The sequence below is a fragment of the Abrus precatorius genome, unplaced genomic scaffold (assembly GCF_003935025.1).
Source record: "Abrus precatorius isolate BTA unplaced genomic scaffold, Abrus_2018 Scaffold8, whole genome shotgun sequence".
Classification (NCBI taxonomy): domain Eukaryota; kingdom Viridiplantae; phylum Streptophyta; class Magnoliopsida; order Fabales; family Fabaceae; genus Abrus; species Abrus precatorius.
The window spans coordinates 29,240,297-29,261,388 of NW_020874428.1; the positions used below are offsets into that span (position 1 = coordinate 29,240,297).

Here is a 21,092-nt window from a genome sequence, read left to right on the forward strand (position 1 = left end):
ATTATTTTAATTTCAGTATGAATGGTTTGTATCTAAAACAGAAAATGATGGACAGTGGTTTCTTGTGGGGCTCACACGGCATGACACGGTCGTAGTGGCAACACTTTCAACCTTCTTTTGTCGACGACACTCTTTGGAGTCAAACAAACTTCAAAGGTATCCATCCCTAACAGGACCAAGGAATGTGTAGGGTATTTGTTTGTGTCTTCCTCATTTAACATTGTTTTTTTAGGTTTAAAAAAAGCACGAGTCATTTTTCTCCTATCATATATTTGGCTTTCTGAACATTTCTTCACGAAAAAACAAAATCACAAAACACGAAGAAGAATGCGTGTAGGGTCTACATATAGCATAATTAAAGCTCGCATGGATTAACCGGGTCCATCTTAAAGCTAACCATATCTGCCAGCAAATAAAAACAGCAAAAATTATAGGCGCATCATCAGGAGTGCCAGATTCTTGTCCATCAACGTTCTTTGGCCTTGGCATACATTTTACGACTTTGTTGAGTCAGAGTTATCATTCAATCTGTTTCTCATTATTTTGAAACGACCTATTCAGGCATTTAGGTTAACAATGAAGGAAGCAAAGGGAAAGTAAATAATGGCAAATGATGATCGATTTTCTTTTTTTATTTGTGTTTTCAGTTGAAGATTAATATAATTTCTACGCGCAAATTTTATAATACTCTTTTGTAACTCTTTCTGGTTTTTTTTTTCCATCACATAACTCATCATGGAAAATGTAGGAGCATATCGATAGCCTCACTCCAATGATCATGAATTGAACAAATTATCAATCAAGAGATCTAACACACACAAAAAAGTGTGCATACCGAATTGGTTTGGTTTTCTAGAAAAGAATCAATCACACTCAAAATTCGATATGCTATCTGTTGTGTTTCTAGCATTATTACAATTGATCAACGGCTGGATAGACGGACAAACACAAATCACAAAACGTTATTTTCGCAAATATGCTGAAATATGTGTGAGGGTGGTGTTTCTTTTGGAAGTTTGATCTACAGAAGAGAAATGAATGGAGCTTTCAATGTGTTTCTATATTTGATCTCTTTCAAAATTGAAACAAGCTTTCAAGCCAGCGGCTTAAGTATATGCTGCAACTGAGATTTCTGTTTTCGCACTCTTTCTTCCAAAGGGATGACCTTAGAATCGATTTTGGCAATGCCTCGTGGCCATTCTATGCGTCCTTTCATCCCACGAGTTATGTGGGGATTCTCAGAGTCTGCAAAGTTTCGTTGCCCCAATAATTCGCATTGTCTTAAACCACTTTCACCCGAACCTTCCCCCTTATCAAATGTGGGATCTTCTTGTGCCACAGAAACACAGTGAATGCAACAACCATCGTTTTGATTTTCAAAACATAGATCTGATTCACTCTCCCATATATTCTTGTCTTGGTTAACATTAATCACCTGTAACGCTGTACTATAATCACCGGAGTTGCTTGATTGATGTAGACGTAGCAAAGAGTTATTTTTGAAGCAATCTTCATCAATACTTACAATGTGGATTGTGGATGAGGGACCAATAACATTGGGAGGGTAGTCTGGTTCAACTTGAATCACTCTCTCGTTAATGTTTCCCTTTCTTAACTCCTCATAAATGGAAAAAACATCACTTGACTTTGTGAAATCATATGAGAGTTCTGTAACACAATGAATATTGACTGATTCTGCAGCCTGTTTGATCAACTGAGCATCCCTCAACTCCATGGTGTCTAGTTCATCACCTCTTGACCTTAAGAAACTTTGGAGATGAGAAATCAACTGAATCATCTGATTATACTTATCTTCAAGAGCAAGCTTTGCATCAACTAGCTTCATTTGGATGCTCTCTTCACGCCATAGTTCCGCCATTAGAAACATGTTCCTCTCTTCTTCCATTTTCACGGAATGTCTCTGTAGTCCCTCGAGCTTGGCCCTATCTTCTCCCATTTGCATGGTTAATTGGTTGCAGATTTGCTCTAATAATTGTCTTTTTTTCTTTTCTTCCTCGTAGTTAATCATATATTGGTTTGCACAAAGCTTGGCTTGAGCCAGCTCATTCGCCAATTTGGTGCTAAGTGATTCCATCCTCTCCCTACTTCTCCTTTCCCTTGCTAACTTATCCTTTAACTCCTCTAACATTGCTTCAGTCTTATGGACTTGTCGACGCTTCCAGAGAAGCTTTTCCTCCTCAATCTTTTTCTTATAGGACTTGTGTTGGGCTTTAAGCTTGTTGATGAAGCTTTGAGCGCGAAGGAGTTCTGATATCAGAGCAGAGACAACAGAATCACCTATTATTTTTGAGCGTATCGTAACCTCTTTCTTTGAGAGTTTGACGCGTGGCGGAGAAGACTGAATCTGAGAACAGGGAGCACGAATTCGATTAGAAGATAGTAAAACAAGAGAGAGAGGGAGAGAGAGAGAGAGATGGAACCTGGAAGACACGCAAGTGCCATAAGCGTGCGGCGAGCTTTCTGGCAGAAAGGTGAGTGTTTGGGGGGCGGTGGGGGAAATTGACGGGAGAGGTGTTGGCGACGGAGTTCATTTGGTTGGAGAAGGTGCGGTCATCAACAATAGACAAAAGCAAATTGTAATTTCGGAATGTCTGTGTTGTGGTTGTGGTGTCGTCACTTTACTCACTATGCTTATTCCTTTCCATGCGCTATTTTCATTTTTCAACACATTGAAAGGGTTAAGAAAAAGTCCCTTTTGTTTTGTTACGATTGCTTCAACTTCAAACTTCACTGTACGCGGTAGCAGCCAGCGGGTCACTCGCTCTCCAATTTGTATCGTGGAATAATAATTTACTACCAAGTTCTCCGGATTACACGATTTTTATTTTTTATAAATATTATCAAATTAAAGATTAACAATTTTTTATTATATGAATATAAATAAATTTAATAGATAAATATCTTTAATTTGATATAATAATATTTAAAATCAATTTTTAAGGAATAATAAATAAATAAATCTCAATAAAAAAAAGTCACACTTTACAACAAAGATGATAATTTTTAAGAATGCTTTCACTCAAAGTTAAGAAATATGTATGTATCAAAGAGAAAAGAAGAAGAAGTAAAGATGATTACGTATAACATTAAATGAGGCATTATTTTTTTGTTTAAATAATAAAACTGATGTTTTTCAATCCTTTTAATAATTTTTTAGTATGTTTCTTTTATGTTGGGAAAGGGATGTGTACTTTAGCTGCATATGTAAATTTTCAGAGCGTTTATCTTTGAAATAAAATTCTCTCTCTTTCGATGGAAAGGCACATCAAATAGAGATATCCAAACAGGGCTTCATTGGCTTTTGGTTGCTATATGTCTAAAGGAAACTTATGTAGCTCTCGTTTTTTTAATTGATCTATATGGAGTAAATTTTGTGTACTTTTCGCATAATCTTCTTTCCCATAATTATCATGACTTGAATGTATACTGTAAACTCTAATCTATACTGCACATAAAAGAAATTATGTAACATTTTTATTACCATTTGTCATAACTGAAAATGCTTCGGGAATCTTTGAGATTATTATATTACTGTTTATCTTTTTTATTTCTATTTTTCTTTTCTCTCAGGATATATATACACTTAAAAAAGGTTATATATATATATATATATTACACGTTACTTCAACAATCAATCATTAATATTTATAATCATTTATTTGCATAAAAATAATAAATTCATATGTAAATGCTTAAAAAATAGTTTTAAAAAGAAATTTCAGGGTAGAGGATGATCCCTATTTAAAAGTAGAAAAAATTGTCAAGCTCAATAAATATTTACAGAAAAATTATATACCTATAAAATATGAAACCCTTTTTAGCTCCACTTTTCCTTAAAGTTTATATTTTTATATGTTCATTAATTCAGCCATATATAAATTTATGCGAGTCTTAATATTCCGATTTAAGTAAGGCTGCCTACAAATTTAGTTTTGTTTACTTTGGTGATTTGACAAGACAAATCTCACAAATAAAATAAATAAAAAAAACACGGGAAAAACGTGCAGCTAGACGTTTTCACTGACCGTTTTTTATATATCTGACCCAGCTTAGACATTTTCATTTTCGTTAACCCTCTTAAGTACTATTCCTATAATGTATATTGAACATTGATCGGGCAAATTCTTCTTAACGCGCTCATCATTGATGACTGAATATCAATAGTTGCGACAAATTAATACCTATCGTTTGCACGTACGTGTAATTAAAAAAATGAGAAAAAAAAGAAGAAGCTTAACACCTGTTGTATGCATTGAAGAGGTAACACCTCATCTGTCTGGATAAGAAGATTGACAGAGGCAAATGGCGAATGATGTTTTGAATTTCGATAGAAAACATTAGATAAGAATAAGGGATGATTCAATGTCCAATTATGCTTATCCATAGAAAGAGACGCGCTCTCGTTGGCGACGCAAAATACGGGCATGGTGTCATACCATACGTAGTCGTTCTCCTTTCACTGTTTGATTCAGTGTTCGTCGTGTGCCATCCGTTTTGAGGGCTAAATGTTAAAGTTTAAAATAATACTATTCAAGTTCTGGAGGAAATTTTGAAAGTATCATAATATACTAACAGTTTTAAGTTAAAATACTAACAAGGAAAAGAGAATAAAAATAGTGAGGAGATTGTCAAAAGCTCACGGTGTCTACCCGTTGAAACTGGAGATGAAATTACAAAAGTCAAATGTTACTCCATGAAATTAAATTAAGCTAAATCACGATCACATATTCTAGAATTGCAAAATGGACATCATTAGTTTTGAGAAATCAGGGGCAATCATAACATTATTTTAATGCGCTTTATAGATATCTATGGAATGTGATACGAGTTTGTTTGAAACGATCCAAATGGAGAGATAATATATGGAAGACTGAAACAAATTACTTAAAATATACTATAACAATGTAAATATTTTTTATATTATTATCTAGTTATAAATATGACATATTAGCATGAATAATTATTTTTTATAATATTTGATTTAAAATTTATATTTATTGTATTCTAATTAATTGACAGTATAAAATATTTATAGTGATAGTATATTAAAATTAAAATTTTTAAAAATTATATATTAATTTTTTATTTAAATTACCTGTATCTTTTATTAAAGATTTTTTTTTTGAGTAAGATCACTAAAAGCGATAAAATTTTATTTTCAAGTATTTAATATATTAATTGAAATTTAAATTTAAAACTATGAGTCATTTATTATAATAGTTAGACATATTAAACATTACATATTTTGTAATTTTTTTAATCTAATAAACATTATTATATTGTCTTTCAGTGAGTTAATGGTGACTTTATGAATTTAAATGTCCAAGAAAAAAAGGGCTATGTTTTCAATGAAAAGAATACGATCTACTCTGATTAATGTATGACACGTCTAATACTAAACGAAATTGCTTCATTTTCATTCCCTTTATGGCAGAAAGCTAAGATTACCAAATTTATCCGATAAGAGAATTAAGCTTAGTAGTAACATTTTACATTTTTTAGTGGAATCCTTATAAGTGAATCTTGTACTTTTAACATCCACAAAATCTATGCAAAATCATAATTAATATTGCTTATACAAGAGATGAAATACTGCAAATTCAAAAGGCAAGATATATCCAGAAACCTTCTTGTGATAAGTTAATATGAATAAAAGAAGAACTTTCATGCACATTAAGTATTGTGGGTGCCTTAGATTTCAAAATTTCCATAACAATCCACGTGTTGCACCTAAACTATTCCAATTCCTGCGCAGAGAACTGGCGTGTAAAGTCTGCAGGAATCAGTCTAAAACAACAGAAGAGCGTTAAAAAGGGAGTATGAAAATATTAGGGTACTAACCTAATTTACACACTTTTTTTTCATCACTCGCTATACACGGAGGAACTTAAAAGTCTGCCAATGAAAAAGTTGGCTCGTATTCTATTTGTTGGAGTCGTGATTCATATGATTTTCATAGATGATGGATAATAAGATGAACTGTTTTGTAATTCTTGATACCTTGAATAAGAAGTCGTCTTTCCATCGGTAAAAGATGAAGAACCACAACAAAAGCGTGTTCCCATCGGTAAAAAAGAGAAAAAGAACAGAAGCTTTCACATTTCTACCACGGTCAAAGGGCCAGAAAATTAAATAAGGGACGAAGATTCATATTTCCTCGACCCAAAAAAAAAAGCTATTTTAAATACAAATATTTTTAGGAAATATTCTCTTTCTTACTTACGTCACATGACTTTTTAGCATTTAATATTTTTCAATTTAATCTTAATTTAGATTTTAAAATTTTAATAATTTATATTTTAATTCTAAGGTTGTTATCACTTTAAAGCAATCTTATTTCATATAAAAGAATATTTGTAATTAATAATAAAGCTATTTATCTTTCTAAAGTTATGAAAATTATTTAATTTAAAGGTAACCGTATAATAGTTAAAAAAAAATCATTTGAGATTAAGGTTGACACTGTTGCATAATACAAAACTAGCGGTTGATATGCAGTTTAACACTATTTGTTTATAAATTACACTATTTGTTTATAAATTAATTTAAATACAGCAGTAATGTAAATTTGCAATGTATTTTTAGTAGTTCATAGTATACAAATTTTTACGCCGGCAATGTTTAAAAAATCAAACTCTTCCTTTATTCTCTTAAACCAAAAAATATATTCTTACAATTAAATTGATTAATATGTTGAGTCCTGCCATAAGACTGATATCATTTGTCAATGCAAGATGTAAAACGTTATTGCAAATAATGGAGCATCCCTGTCATGGAGGGAAAAAGGAAAATAATTGTTTGATACTTTATTTTGGAGTATCAAATAGGTGAAGCAAGAGAGACTGAAAGAAAAAAGCGTAAAAAATATAACTAATGATAAAAAAAAAGGGGGGGAAAAAGAGAGAGCGAAAAACAAAACAAAACCAGATGCACTCCACGCAAGTTTGCATTCTGGTTCCACAGTATTTTGTAAAGGAAAGGGCAAAGAAAACGAATTTCATTTAATTGGGAGCATCAAATTCTCTTTGTGAAATGAACAGCGATGTGATAAACACTAACTCACAGTGACACGTGGAGGTAATTAAAGGCAAAGATAGCAATTCCAAGATTCCATTAGCACACATTCACATTCATCACTTTGCTTAGCCAGTCCCCAAGATGCTACTTCACCCCTTCATTTCACACACTAGTGAAATCGGATAAAGCGTAATCGTACACGCAATACATACATTGCTAAAATCACATTTGGTCAACAAAGCCACCTTTTGGGCTGCCATGCACAAAAACGAGACCAGATCTTGCTGCCGTCGTGACTAACAATAAATTAATCACCCAATTGCGAATAACGCAAAGTTAGTATTCCCCATCAATCATCATCCTTTCCCTTGCATCACCTCCCTATATAAGTACCCCAAACCTCCCCACCTCATAATCTGTCACCACATACTTCATTCTTCTAAGACTTTAATAACACATACATCTTCATTAATCATTATATTAATTATATTATATAATATCATATATCTAATTGTTTTAAGGAATTTTAAGGTATAGATTCTGAGCATATATATATAGATAGATCTCATTCATATCTGTAAAATATGGGAAACTGTTGCAAGCCAGCATCGTCAATGGAGTGGGGCGGAGAGGACTGGACTTCTTTGACGTCTAAGAATATTGTTACGAGGAAGACTAGTTCTAGTTCAAGTTCAAGTTCAAGCAAGGTGTTTGATGAAGCTCATGGTCACGTGTTATGTCTAGGGAAAGTGCAGAAGGAGAAGATTTTAGGCACTCTAAGAGCTTCTTCTGATCATGTAAGTGGGAAAGTGAAGATAAGGATGTCAAAGAAAGAGTTGAAAGAACTATTGGACTTGGGAGGGATAGAGAACCAAAAACAGGTTAAGAAGCACGTTGGGCGAGCTTCCGCTGAGCAAGTTCTTTTCCGCTTAATGAACAACGCCAAAGATCATGATGCTCATCACAGATTCTGGAAGCCAGTGCTAGAGACTATCCCCGAGGTTAGTTGATTGATGATGATATCATATCGACTAATGGCGCTCAAGGGTTGTATAGTGTAGAAAGATTGAGAAGGTTTTTGCTGCTTCCGTGATTGTAAGTATAGAACAACTAAGAAACAAATTCAACATTTTTTTCATGTAATTTAATCCTGCGAGTGAATAAGTGATCTTGTCTTGTGTTAAACCAGATAAAAAAAAAAATTTCATATTCATGGTTCAATTATAAACCATTATATATTAACTTACCAAACTACACAGAAAAAAAGACCATATCAAAGATATTTTCATGAATCATGTGACACGAACATACAGCAGCTGTAAATATGTACGTGTGTTTGGAGTATTGTTATTTGTTAACTTGGTGGTTGAATTTCTGTTTGAAAGGAGGAGGATATTCATTATTTTTTTCCCTTTCTTTTTTAGTACTTTCATGGTGGGATAAATGCTCATATAGGATTAGACACAGGATCCAAGCATCTTTTGTGATGAAAACACGATTCAATATCCTTGCTATGTCTATTGAATCAATTCTGCAGAGAACTGTAATAGTAAAGTGACACCTAAAATATTAAACTTATATACTAAAATGAGACGTGTGTTTATATATATCTATATATTAACAGGGATGATTCCATGAGAAATTCTCACAAATGATGTGATGCACCCATTTCACCTATTTCATCAAATATAAGAGGACAAAATAACAAAAAATGTGAGTCATTGAACTTTAATTCATTAGCAGCGAAATCGAGAAACATGAACTCGTTCCTAGTTCAATTTGGTCATTCGTACTTCCCACTACAGATTACTAATTGTTCATCACTAGACTAATTGATTTCAAGATAATATATTCGGCCTGCTAAAGGTATAACAGAATGGACACAAGTATTTGCTCTGTGGAAGAAAGGGTCTAATTAAGTTTGACTCCATTATTTAGACTAAAAAACTGTAAATTTTGAATTTAATTCATTTATTAAGATTTTTTCAACTTATTTTTTATATTTTTTATATCAAATTTTTCTTGAAATATTTTTTAAGTTTTATTAATTTAACATTTAATAAATATATTTATATAAAAATAATTATATAAAAATATTTATATTGTTAAAAATGATTTAAAATAAAATCATGATGTTAAAAATGGTAGATATTTTTAAAATATTTGTTTTTATTCATTGTAAATAAAATTCTAAAAAATTAAGGTCAGTTAAGTGGTAGTTATAAGATAATAATAAATGAAACTATAATTCTTTTACAAATAAATTATTAATATTAAGTTTAGAAAATATTTACTTAATTTGTAAAATATTTGTATCTAACTTCAATTTTCATTAGAATGTATTTATAAAGTATAAAAAGAAATTAAAAGCAAATAAATCATCAAACATATCACTGTTATTTTCAAATAATAAATTAGTTTGTATATATATATATATATATATATATATTTAACACAAAGTTTATTATAAAATAATATCCTTTATTTGTTTTTAAGATAATTTATTAAATATTATAACTATATTTAATAAAATATTCTAAAGAAAAATATTTTTCTTTTGAAAGGATATCTTTTTGAAATAAAAAATTGTTAATTATTTAGAGTATATTTTCATTATTTTCTTTCTTTCTTTTTTTTTTCACATATTTAAGGAAGTGAATATATCTAAATAAAAATATAAATTTTAAAAAAATAATAAATTTTTAGAAAGATTTGATATAATGAAGATATATATATATATCTTCATTATATATATATATTCTATATATATATAAGTTTCATTATTTTAGGTGGGGGATGAAATCTCCTACATAATTGAGGCAACCTAAAAACCTTTGCAATTGGGTTTTATCAAGAATCCTGTCAGGAAATTTATCAGCAAATTCTATGGATCTACTGATAGGGATAATGGTACCTTGGTGGATATTATGTCCAAGGAATCTGATATTGGTTTGAAAGAGACTAATTTTTGATTTTGAAACGGCAAGACCGTTTTGTTTAATAACATTGATAAAAACATTTATATGTTTAAAATGTTGATCAATGGATTGAGAAAAAATTAAAACATCGTCAATGTAGACAATGACAAATTTTGAATACGGATTGAAAATGTCATTCATGATTTTTTGAAATTCAGAAGGAGCATTTTTTAGACCAAAGGGCATAACATTCCATTCGTAATGCCCAAAGGGAACAGTAAAGGCAGTCTTGTACCTATCATTTTCGCAAATTTGGATTTGCCAAAATCCCGATTTCATATCGAATTTTGAAAAGATCTTAGCAGAATTGAGTCTGTTAAGAAGATCTTTTTTATTGGGAATAGGATGCCTAATCCATTGAAGGGCTTGATTGAGGGGTTTGTAATTGATAACAAGTCTGGGAGTACCTCTTTCAATCTCAGCAGGTTTATTAACATAAAAAGCAGAGCAAGACCAAGGACTCTTGCTTTTCCTGATAAGATTCTTGTCTAAGAGGTCTGTAATCTCTTTCTGACAATAATGGAGGAGTTCCTCATTCATCTGAATTGGTCTGGCTTTAGTGGGAATTTGGGTATCTTTGAATCCTGATTCATAAGGGAGACTGACAATATATTTTTTCCTATTCCAGAAGGCGCTGGGTAGGTCAGAACATATAGAAGTTTGGATTTTGTTTAAAAGAGACTGGATTTTCTTTTGAAGTGAAAAATTACCTAATTGTTTTTCAATATTAGCAAAAGAAACTTCTTCTTTTAAAAAGTTAATCTGATTAACTTTGTTTTGAATAAAATTAATATTTTTTGTAAAGGGCTTATTAGAAAATTTGAAGGTTATTTGTTTCCCTAAATGTCGAGTGGATATACCATCTTTCGAAATTTGCAAAGGGAAAAGAGCTTTTATAAAAGGTGTTCCCAAAATCACTTCATTTTTTAAATTTTTAACAAGAAGAAAGTTTGTTTCAATCTTAAGTTCTTGATTTTCAATTACAGCTTTAGAAAGCTTATAATTAATTTTCAGTTTTGAACCACTAGCAGTGCTGAGTTTTTCAGAGGTTTTTTCAAAATATTTTGTAGGAATTAAACCTTCTAAAATACAATTTGAATCAGCACCTGTATCAAAAAGGGCCAAAGTGTCAAGAACAAAATCATCAATAATGATTCTGATGTTAATGTAAAATTTTTGTATTTTGACCTTGTTGATCAAACACATAAAAGTTTCTTCTGGATTACCAGAGTCAACCTTTACAGAATCATTATCCTCAGGAAGTTCTACTTTCTCAATGTCAGAGTCATCATCTAACTGAGAAAGAATAACTTGGTGAATTTGTTGTTGATCTTTGATTTCCCTGATTTCTTTCTTGAGATTATTTATCTCAATCTGGAGATCTTGAATAGTGGTTGGTTTAATATTAGAATTCTTTTCTAATCTTTTGAAAATATCTGTAATATCGAATTTGTTTGAAGTAAAATATTCTTTAGGTTTAGGTTTATTTTCTAAAACCTCTTTGAATTTGTTTAAAAATTCTTTTCTTTCTTGAAAATCCGAAATAGAGCTTATAGCTTCAAAAAGAAGATCTTGTTCTTTTGTCAAAACATTGATTTCTGGAGTTTCATCACTGTCAGAAGAAGAAGCTTGATCATCATTTTGAATTTGGTTGACCTCTTCTTCAGATTCTTTATTAGAATCTTCCTCTTCATCAGAGGTATTAGCCAGGAGATTATTGATTTGGTCCTCTAAAGAAGGCTCTAGATTGAGGCTACTAATCTTTTTCTTTAGCCTGCAATACTTACTAATATGACCAGGTTTACCACAATTGTAACAGGTTACGCCTGTTCTGGGTTTTTTGGGAATATTGGTAGGGATGACATTATCGACCATAATCATAATTATCATAATTGATTTCTCCAGTAGAAGAATGACTTCGGAGTTTACTTCTAATAAGATCTCCGAATGCTTTAGGAAGACCATCAAGATATTTTTCTTTCCAATAGGCTTGGTTGCAATCTTCCCTAGTAAGGACCCTAGACATAAAGGTATCTTTATACCACTTGAAATGTTCTAAGGAATCACATTTGAGTTTTGAAAGTAACTCACCAGATCTTTCTCTCCAAAGAGAAGGATCACCCAGGAAATGTTGGGATATTGTGTATAATAACGTATACACAGCATCAGGGAGATGCTCATTGTCACTGACAATGGTTTTACCTTTATCATTAATTTTAACTGCAGAGAGAATGTTATCTCTGTCAGCTTCAGTGAGATAATTATCCCACCAACCTTTGAGTTGGCCAGTAAAACCAGCAACAAGAATATAGACAATGGTGTCTTCAGGCATATTTTGGTTAGTAAAATAGCCCATAGCGACAACCGACATATTTTGAAGTTTGGCAATGATATTATATTCAGATAATCCATCGATATTCCAAATATAGATATCATTAGAATTAAAACTTTGAATAAAATCTTGTTTTTCTTCTAAAATAAGATCAGGAGCAGTAGCTCTATTATAATAAAGCTTGGAAGAATTTTTCCAATTATTGATAGGATTAATAGCTAAGACAGAGTCTGTTTCAGAACAATGTTCTGAATCAGTCTTAGAGATGGCATTGATAGTTTTGGCAAGAGACCTAGTTCTGGGTTTAGCACTAGATTCTTCAGAAGGTTGAGGAGTGTCTGGAATGGTAGTGAGGAGACTAGTAATTTTACTAAGTAACTCATTTTGATTTTCCTCATTTATTTTGGTTTTCTCTTTTTGCCTAAGTTCTAAGATTTTCTGCTTAGCTTTGGCGCTGATCTTAAAAGGTTTAAAAAGAGGTTTTTCTAGTTGTGGTTGGGAGGATGAAGAAGCAGTTTCTTCAATTTTCGTTTTGACAGGATTAACAGAGATTTTCTCTCCTAAAACCTGAAGGTATTTATTGGTATAATTGGCCTGTTCCATAAGGCCTTGGATGTCATGAGGAGTGATAGACTCATCAGCACTCTTAGATTTGAAAGGAGTGGCAGTAACAGGGTTACCGCCTTTGTCTTTCAAATTAGGCAATTGGTATTGAGATGTAGGCGGTAAATCACTTTGGACTATTTGTCCATCTTTGATTTGCCAGGTTATAACATTAGCAGAGGAGGTGCTAATAACATCTTCTTGCCAGGGATAATTAATATTATTTCGAATGGTATAAGCATGATACCAATCAAAGAATGGAATATTTTGTTTGACCTTTTCGAGAAATTGACAGAATTTCTCTTGGATAGCAGACCTGTCTTTTTGTAACATCCTAGACTCCTTATTTCTTAATATTTGCTTTCATGGGTTAGACATGAAAGAGGGATCTATTCCCGCCGCATTAATCTATAGGATTCAGTATAAGGTCATGAATTCTTGTGCCTCTAGAGTCCTTCTCAAGCCTCAAAAGGGAGAAACTACTTTGTTTATCACTGATATGACAAAGGCTAATGTTTCTCTACCTAGAATTATTAAATGGGATGAGGTTACTCTCCCAGAAAAATGGGTGATGGATAAAGCCTCACCTAGTGTTCCTCGTCCTGCTCCTCAAATACAGGACATCTCACAGGACAATTCTGGAAAGGTTGAAATAACCTTTGATAGGAGAAACTCTTTCTCCTCTAGGATCGATGCTTATAGTAATCGATCTGATTTTGTCTCTGCTAGGAGATCTTTTTCTTCTAGATCTTATGTTAGACCTGATATTCCTAGGTCTGTTAATCATGACCCCTCTCTAAATCTTCAAGGTTTAGACACTTCTTCTAGGATTCCTAGAAATGTTTATCAGACTTCTGAAAAAGAAGACGAAAATCAGAGTATCCAATCTCCAACTTACTCTTCCCTTAATGAGTCTTATGATGTTATCTCATAAATTCATTATAGATAAGGAAACCCTTAGGAAAGATTTTTACTCTGAGGAATGGAAACCTCAAAGAGAGTGGTTCTTTCAAAATTATAGGGGAAAAGACAGGTCTGCTATCCAAGAGAAATTCTATCAATTTCTCGAAAAGGTCAAACAAAATATTCCATTCTTTGATTGGTATCATGCTTATACCATTCGAAATAATATTAATTATCCCTGGCAAGAAGATGTTATTAGCACCTCCTCTGCTAATGTTATAACCTGGCAAATCAAAGATGGACAAATAGTCCAAAGTGATTTACCGCCTACATCTCAATACCAATTGCCTAATTTGAAAGACAAAGGCGGTAACCCTGTTACTGCCACTCCTTTCAAATCTAAGAGTGCTGATGAGTCTATCACTCCTCATGACATCCAAGGCCTTATGGAACAGGCCAATTATACCAATAAATACCTTCAGGTTTTAGGAGAGAAAATCTCTGTTAATCCTGTCAAAACGAAAATTGAAGAAACTGCTTCTTCATCCTCCCAACCACAACTAGAAAAACCTCTTTTTAAACCTTTTAAGATCAGCGCCAAAGCTAAGCAGAAAATCTTAGAACTTAGGCAAAAAGAGAAAACCAAAATAAATGAGGAAAATCAAAATGAGTTACTTAGTAAAATTACTAGTCTCCTCACTACCATTCCAGACACTCCTCAACCTTCTGAAGAATCTAGTGCTAAACCCAGAACTAGGTCTCTTGCCAAAACTATCAATGCCATCTCTAAGACTGATTCAGAACATTGTTCTGAAACAGACTCTGTCTTAGCTATTAATCCTATCAATAATTGGAAAAATTCTTCCAAGCTTTATTATAATAGAGCTACTGCTCCTGATCTTATTTTAGAAGAAAAACAAGATTTTATTCAAAGTTTTAATTCTAATGATATCTATATTTGGAATATCGATGGATTATCTGAATATAATATCATTGCCAAACTTCAAAATATGTCGGTTGTCGCTATGGGCTATTTTACTAACCAAAATATGCCTGAAGACACCATTGTCTATATTCTTGTTGCTGGTTTTACTGGCCAACTCAAAGGTTGGTGGGATAATTATCTCACTGAAGCTGACAGAGATAACATTCTCTCTGCAGTTAAAATTAATGATAAAGGTAAAACCATTGTCAGTGACAATGAGCATCTCCCTGATGCTGTGTATACGTTATTATACACAATATCCCAACATTTCCTGGGTGATCCTTCTCTTTGGAGAGAAAGATCTGGTGAGTTACTTTCAAAACTCAAATGTGATTCCTTAGAACATTTCAAGTGGTATAAAGATACCTTTATGTCTAGGGTCCTTACTAGGGAAGATTGCAACCAAGCCTATTGGAAAGAAAAATATCTTGATGGTCTTCCTAAAGCATTCGGAGATCTTATTAGAAGTAAACTCCGAAGTCATTCTTCTACTGGAGAAATCAATTATGATAATTATGATTATGGTCAACTTACTGCTATCATTATCCATAGCGGTATTAAAGTTTGCCAGAAAGATAAACTCCAAAAACAACTTGCTAAAGAAAAAGCTTTGAGCAAGAAAGAATTAGGGTCATTCTGCGAACAGTTTGGTCTTCCATCCTGCTCTCCCAAAAGAAAGAAACATGCCCCTAAGAAAGAAGCTGTAGAACCTTACAAAAAGCCCTATAAGCGCAGGTACAATAGAAAACCCAGTCCTAAAAAACAAGGGGATAATGTCATCCCTACCAATATTCCCAAAAAACCCAGAACAGGCGTAACCTGTTACAATTGTGGTAAACCTGGTCATATTAGTAAGTATTGCAGGCTAAAGAAAAAGATTAGTAGCCTCAATCTAGAGCTTCTTTAGAGGACCAAATCAATAATCTCCTGGCTAATACCTCTGATGAAGAGGAAGATTCTAATAAAGAATCTGAAGAAGAGGTCAACCAAATTCAAAATGATGATCAAGCTTCTTCTTCTGACAGTGATGAAACTCCAGAAATCAATGTTTTGACAAAAGAACAAGATCTTCTTTTTGAAGCTATAAGCTCTATTTCGGATTTTCAAGAAAGAAAAGAATTTTTAAACAAATTCAAAGAGGTTTTAGAAAATAAACCTAAACCTAAAGAATATTTTACTTCAAACAAATTCGATATTACAGATATTTTCAAAAGATTAGAAAAGAATTCTAATATTAAACCAACCACTATTCAAGATCTCCAGATTGAGATAAATAATCTCAAGAAAGAAATCAGGGAAATCAAAGATCAACAACAAATTCACCAAGTTATTCTTTCTCAGTTAGATGATGACTCTGACATTGAGAAAGTAGAACTTCCTGAGGATAATGATTCTGTAAAGGTTGACTCTGGTAATCCAGAAGAAACTTTTATGTGTTTGATCAACAAGGTCAAAATACAAAAATTTTACATTAACATCAGAATCATTATTGATGATTTTGTTCTTGACACTTTGGCCCTTTTTGATACAGGTGCTGATTCAAATTGTATTTTAGAAGGTTTAATTCCTACAAAATATTTTGAAAAAACCTCTGAAAAACTCAGCACTGCTAGTGGTTCAAAACTGAAAATTAATTATAAGCTTTCTAAAGCTGTAATTGAAAATCAAGAACTTAAGATTGAAACAAACTTTCTTCTTGTTAAAAATTTAAAAAATGAAGTGATTTTGGGAACACCTTTCATAAAAGCTCTTTTCCCTTTGCAAATTTCGAAAGATGGTATATCCACTCGACATTTAGGGAAACAAATAACCTTCAAATTTTCTAATAAGCCCTTTACAAAAAATATTAATTTTATTCAAAACAAAGTTAATCAGATTAACTTTTTAAAAGAAGAAGTTTCTTTTGCTAATATTGAAAAACAATTAGCTAATTTCTCACTTCAAAAGAAAATCCAATCTCTTTTAAACAAAATCCAAACTTCTATATGTTCTGACCTACCCAGCGCTTTCTGGAATAGGAAAAAACATATTGTCAGTCTCCCTTATGAATCAGGATTCAAAGATACCCAAATTCCCACTAAAGCCAGACCAATTCAGATGAATGAAGAGCTCCTCCATTATTGTCAGAAAGAGATTACAGATCTCTTAGACAAAAATCTTATCAGGAAAAGCAAGGATTTTCAGATATGCAGAACTGTACAAAAGCAATATTTCAATACCATTAGTTCGTGGCGTTGTTACAGACAGGGACGATCATTACTGATCTCACCCGAAGGGCCTGTCAGCTGTCCAGCCTATAAACCATGGTTACAGAAATTTCATAAAGGAATTTAAAGTCCAGATCCAGAAGAACATAGTTACAGACAATTAACAGTTATATTCCTACTTCCCCATCAGGCTCTGATACCAGATTATGTTAGTGGATCAAGGAAACAGAAATATGTAGATTAAAAGTGCAGAAAGGAAAGTAGGCAGTAGCAGGACTACTAAATAATATGCAGAAATTAAAAGTGCAGTATGTAAAACAATTAGCTCATAAGAAACTAGAACGGTGGTATAACCAACACAGATCTAGTGAAGGGAGAAGAGAAGAAAGCCGGAGCGACGGTAGTCCGAACATAACTGTGTGTGTACTGAGAATGTTGAACTGTGGCTGGTTTGATTTATGAAAAATTGGCTAAGTTTCTGGTGCAGGGTATTCTTGCTGTAGTGAGGAGTGATAGTTTGGGGTGCAATTCTAGGAGCAGTCTCACTGTAGCGAGATTCTGTAGAAACCAGAGTACAATTCTTACTATAGCGAGAGTGTCGTGACCAGAAAGGGATTTAAAGGGGTTTAGGATGTAACGCCTTGAATTTTGTAATATAGCTTGTTTATTAATATAAGTGTTTACGTGGACTTTAATGTGTTGTGTATCTATTATATATGTACATATATGTATGAAGTGAATGGATTGGATTGACTGGACTGGATAGATTGAATATATATATGTGTGTATGAGTATACAAGCTAAGTATGAATGTTGTTGTAGGGCATTCTCGCTGTAGCGAGAGGGCCCTAGGCGTGAGGCATGAAACTGTGCCGTTCTCGCTGTAGCGAGAAGGCACTGGAAGAAGGGTGTGAAACTGTCGCCTTGTCGCTATAGCGAGAGGTCCCTCGCTGTAGCGACAAAGCCACAGTTTGGGGTGCATTTCTGGGTGCAATCTCGCTGTAGCGAGAGGGTCTTGCTGTAGCGAGATTCTGCAGAAATCAGAGTACAGTTTTGTTTGAGTTTTTCACTATAGCGAGAGAGGGTGTCGTTGCGGCGAGGTCCCCTTGCTATAGTAAGAGTGTCGCGACTAGAAAGGGATTTAAAAGGGTTAGGGTTTGGGGGAGCTTCATTTCTCACTTTTTCTTCGAGATTTCTTTGATTCCCTCACTCTCAAACCCTATTCCACCAATTAAATTGCCTCCAAAGCCGTTCGAGAGCTAGATTGAAGGTTGGATTTGTGTTGGGAACGCTTGGAGGTTAGTTTCCATGGTTAGGGTTTATGATTTCTCATTCCACTCATTGTTTTCTCAGTTCTTATTGGGTTGTCATGGGGTTCTCATATGTAATTAGGTCAAAGTTTGTGTGAAGGAGCACCTACCTTGTTGTTTTGGTGTGTAGGTCTTCATTTGAAGTAAAGAGGGACTCTACCCTATCTCATTTTGCTTAAAACCTGTTTAATTTCTATGTTTTGTAATGTGATTGAGATAGATAATGTGTAGTGGGTATGATTATAATGATTTGAAAGTTATTTGAGTGGATTTTTATAAAGAATTGATGTTGAATGTGATGAGTGTCACCTTCTCAATAGAGGTAATTTTGACTAGCAAGTATACTAGTGTTATTGTAGCAAGTAATAAAATGTTAGAAATGTGTTTGAGTCCCAAATATCGTCCTCAGGGAATAAAGTTCTCAATTATCACTTCACAAGTCCACGATTAGTTGAACTTCACAAAATTCAGATGAAGTTTGGATGCTAAAGTAACAAATATTGAACTCAGAAAACAAAACAGAACAATGAACATGAAAGTGTGTATTTAACAAATATAGAAAATATAGCTAGGAAATTGTATCACTAAAACTTCAGTGTTGATTCAATAAAGTTCTGAATTTTCAAGTATTTAGATGGAATGACAATTAGTTTCACGTTATATTAGTCAAAGGTTAATTCCTTAACTCAATGAATTTAACATTCAATTAAATCACTCTAATTCCTTAGATCTGGTTCAATTAAATGTTGCATTAAGCATTAGAAACCAGAAGATTGCAAGATCAAGATATCTTATGCCTAAGAAATCAATAATCTTGGTAATTGATTCAGATATGAGAAACAAGTTCAACTTCCATTGATAAAAGTTCTTCTATAATTAGTTGATCAAATTTCCATTCAATCACTATGTGAACAGCAGAATGAATTACTTATTCCAATCCAATACTCAAAGTTTAGATCCAAAATCAATTCAACACTTCTATTTTAGATCCACAATCCCTAACTATGAAGAAATTAAACAGCCATTAGAAAAGGAGAAGAGAATGAACGAAGAAGAAGCATCTTCAAGCCAATCTTCAATCCAATTCCTCAAGATTTGAGGCTTGGTGTTTGTCCCCAATCTCTCTCTCAGACTCTCTCAACAACAGAAAACAAGTGGAAAGTGAAAATGAATAAAAGATCCTAAGATATCTGAGCTAATTCATATTTATAGAATTTTTGCCTTTCTGGCGTGATCACTATTTATCACTAAAGTAACCACGCAGAGGCCTTTATGATAATCTTCATGACTGGAACGATCATTTTTCTTCATGAAAGTAGCAACGCAAAGGTTCGAGGTTTGCGCGTGTTCACTTTTGTGGGCAAAAAGAGACACGCGCAGCTTTGCTATGATTGAAGTTTCTCTAGAACGCTCACTTTCATCAGTGATAGTGATCATGCGCAGATTTCCTTTCACTTTCAAGCTCTGAAACGATCACTTTCACCAGTGATAGTGATCAAGCCCAGCTCTTGCTTCATTAAACCTTGTTCCTTGATTCCATTTTTTTCTACTTCTCTTCTATCTTTCCTTTGATCTTCCAACCTCATGAACTTTGCTTTGAATTTCCTACAAAAATATGATTGAATCATTGATTTCTACATAGAAAATTCATAAATTCTAAAACAACTATGTGTTTAGAGAAAACTTTAATCATTCTATTATTTTTATGAGTTTTTTTGCTTTTTCCAACATGTTTTCTTTATCAAAGGTATTAAAACTAAGGTAAAGTACTAGTAAAATATAGATTTATCAATGAGTGGAATGGTTGAGCCCAATATAGGTGAATAGCTGTGTTTGTGTGTCCCTGAATGATGGAAATGGGTATAAATGGACATGTGTGTCGTGTGTGAGAATGAATGTGGGCACTTGTACGGTGTGTGTGAATGAATGTGGGCCTATGTGTCGTGTAATCTTAATAACTATGGATAATTGTGCTGTGTGCTATGGATGAGTAATGTGTGTGGTTAAATGTGTGTGAATGGGGCATGTTGAATGCCGTTGTAATGATGCTGTGAATGATTCAGCAATACACTGGAGGTGTGGAAGATGAAGACGATAGAAATACCTTGGGGAAGAGAGAATGGTGGTGACACCAACAGTGAGCGTGGGTGTACCACAGGCCACACACTTTCTTCCTAACTAGACCTTTGACCACTTCCTTTGTTGAGCAACTCGTGACTGTCCACGCGGTATCCATGAGGCAGGGGTAACTGGCGACTATTCATGGTGTGAAACTGTGATCACAATGCCACAGTGAGTGTGGCTAGCAGCAGTAAGCGCACATGTGTGAAATTTGGTGTAATGGGTGTACTGATTATGTTTTAAATTTGAATAGATGATGAATGATGATTGTGACTGAAATTAAGATGCTTGTTTTGTGAATGCATGATTTAAATATGTTAGTAAATTTGTAGTATTTGAGGCGAGTCTCTATGTTTGTGTGTGTTGGATAGTGTCGAGTACTCACCCTTACATTTATTTTTTAGGTGACTGATGAATCCATATTTTTACTGATATTCTAGCATAGTTCTAACACATTTGATAAGAAAAATATATGAAGAAAGCAGAAAAACTCAGAAAAAGAGAAGGAATTGAAGTTTTGTTTAAATTTGTAGCTATCTTAGCAATTGTGAAAATTTTGCTTAGGAATTAAGTTTTTAATCTTGTTTTTGAAGGAATAATTTGAGCAAAGATCAT

At 33.1% G+C, this 21,092-nt stretch overlaps 2 protein-coding genes across 2 annotated transcripts; one reads left to right on the forward strand and one right to left on the reverse strand.

The window, feature by feature from the left end:
• Nucleotides 1-1,093: 1,093 nt before the first annotated feature.
• On the reverse strand, nt 1,094-2,552 carry LOC113874646. The gene is made up of 2 exons (XM_027512861.1): nt 2,442-2,552; nt 1,094-2,365 (listed from the first exon to the last, which is right to left on the reverse strand). Exons 1-2 carry the CDS (start codon nt 2,550-2,552, stop codon nt 1,094-1,096), a joined length of 1,383 nt encoding a protein of 460 aa, XP_027368662.1.
• A 5,070-nt stretch (nt 2,553-7,622) lies between these two features.
• LOC113874647 lies at nt 7,623-8,048 on the forward strand. The gene has a single exon (XM_027512862.1). It carries the CDS (start codon nt 7,623-7,625, stop codon nt 8,046-8,048), a length of 426 nt encoding a protein of 141 aa, XP_027368663.1.
• Nucleotides 8,049-21,092: the final 13,044 nt, after the last annotated feature.

Coding starts and splice junctions, on each gene's coding strand:
- LOC113874646 (XM_027512861.1), bottom strand. CDS start 2,552: ATGAACTCCGTCGCCAACACCTCTCCCGTCAATTTCCCCCACCGCCCC. Junction 2,366..2,441: donor GGCACTTGCGTGTCTTCCAG/GTTCCATCTCTC, acceptor CCCTGTTCTCAG/ATTCAGTCTTCTCCGCCACG.
- LOC113874647 (XM_027512862.1), top strand. CDS start 7,623: ATGGGAAACTGTTGCAAGCCAGCATCGTCAATGGAGTGGGGCGGAGAG.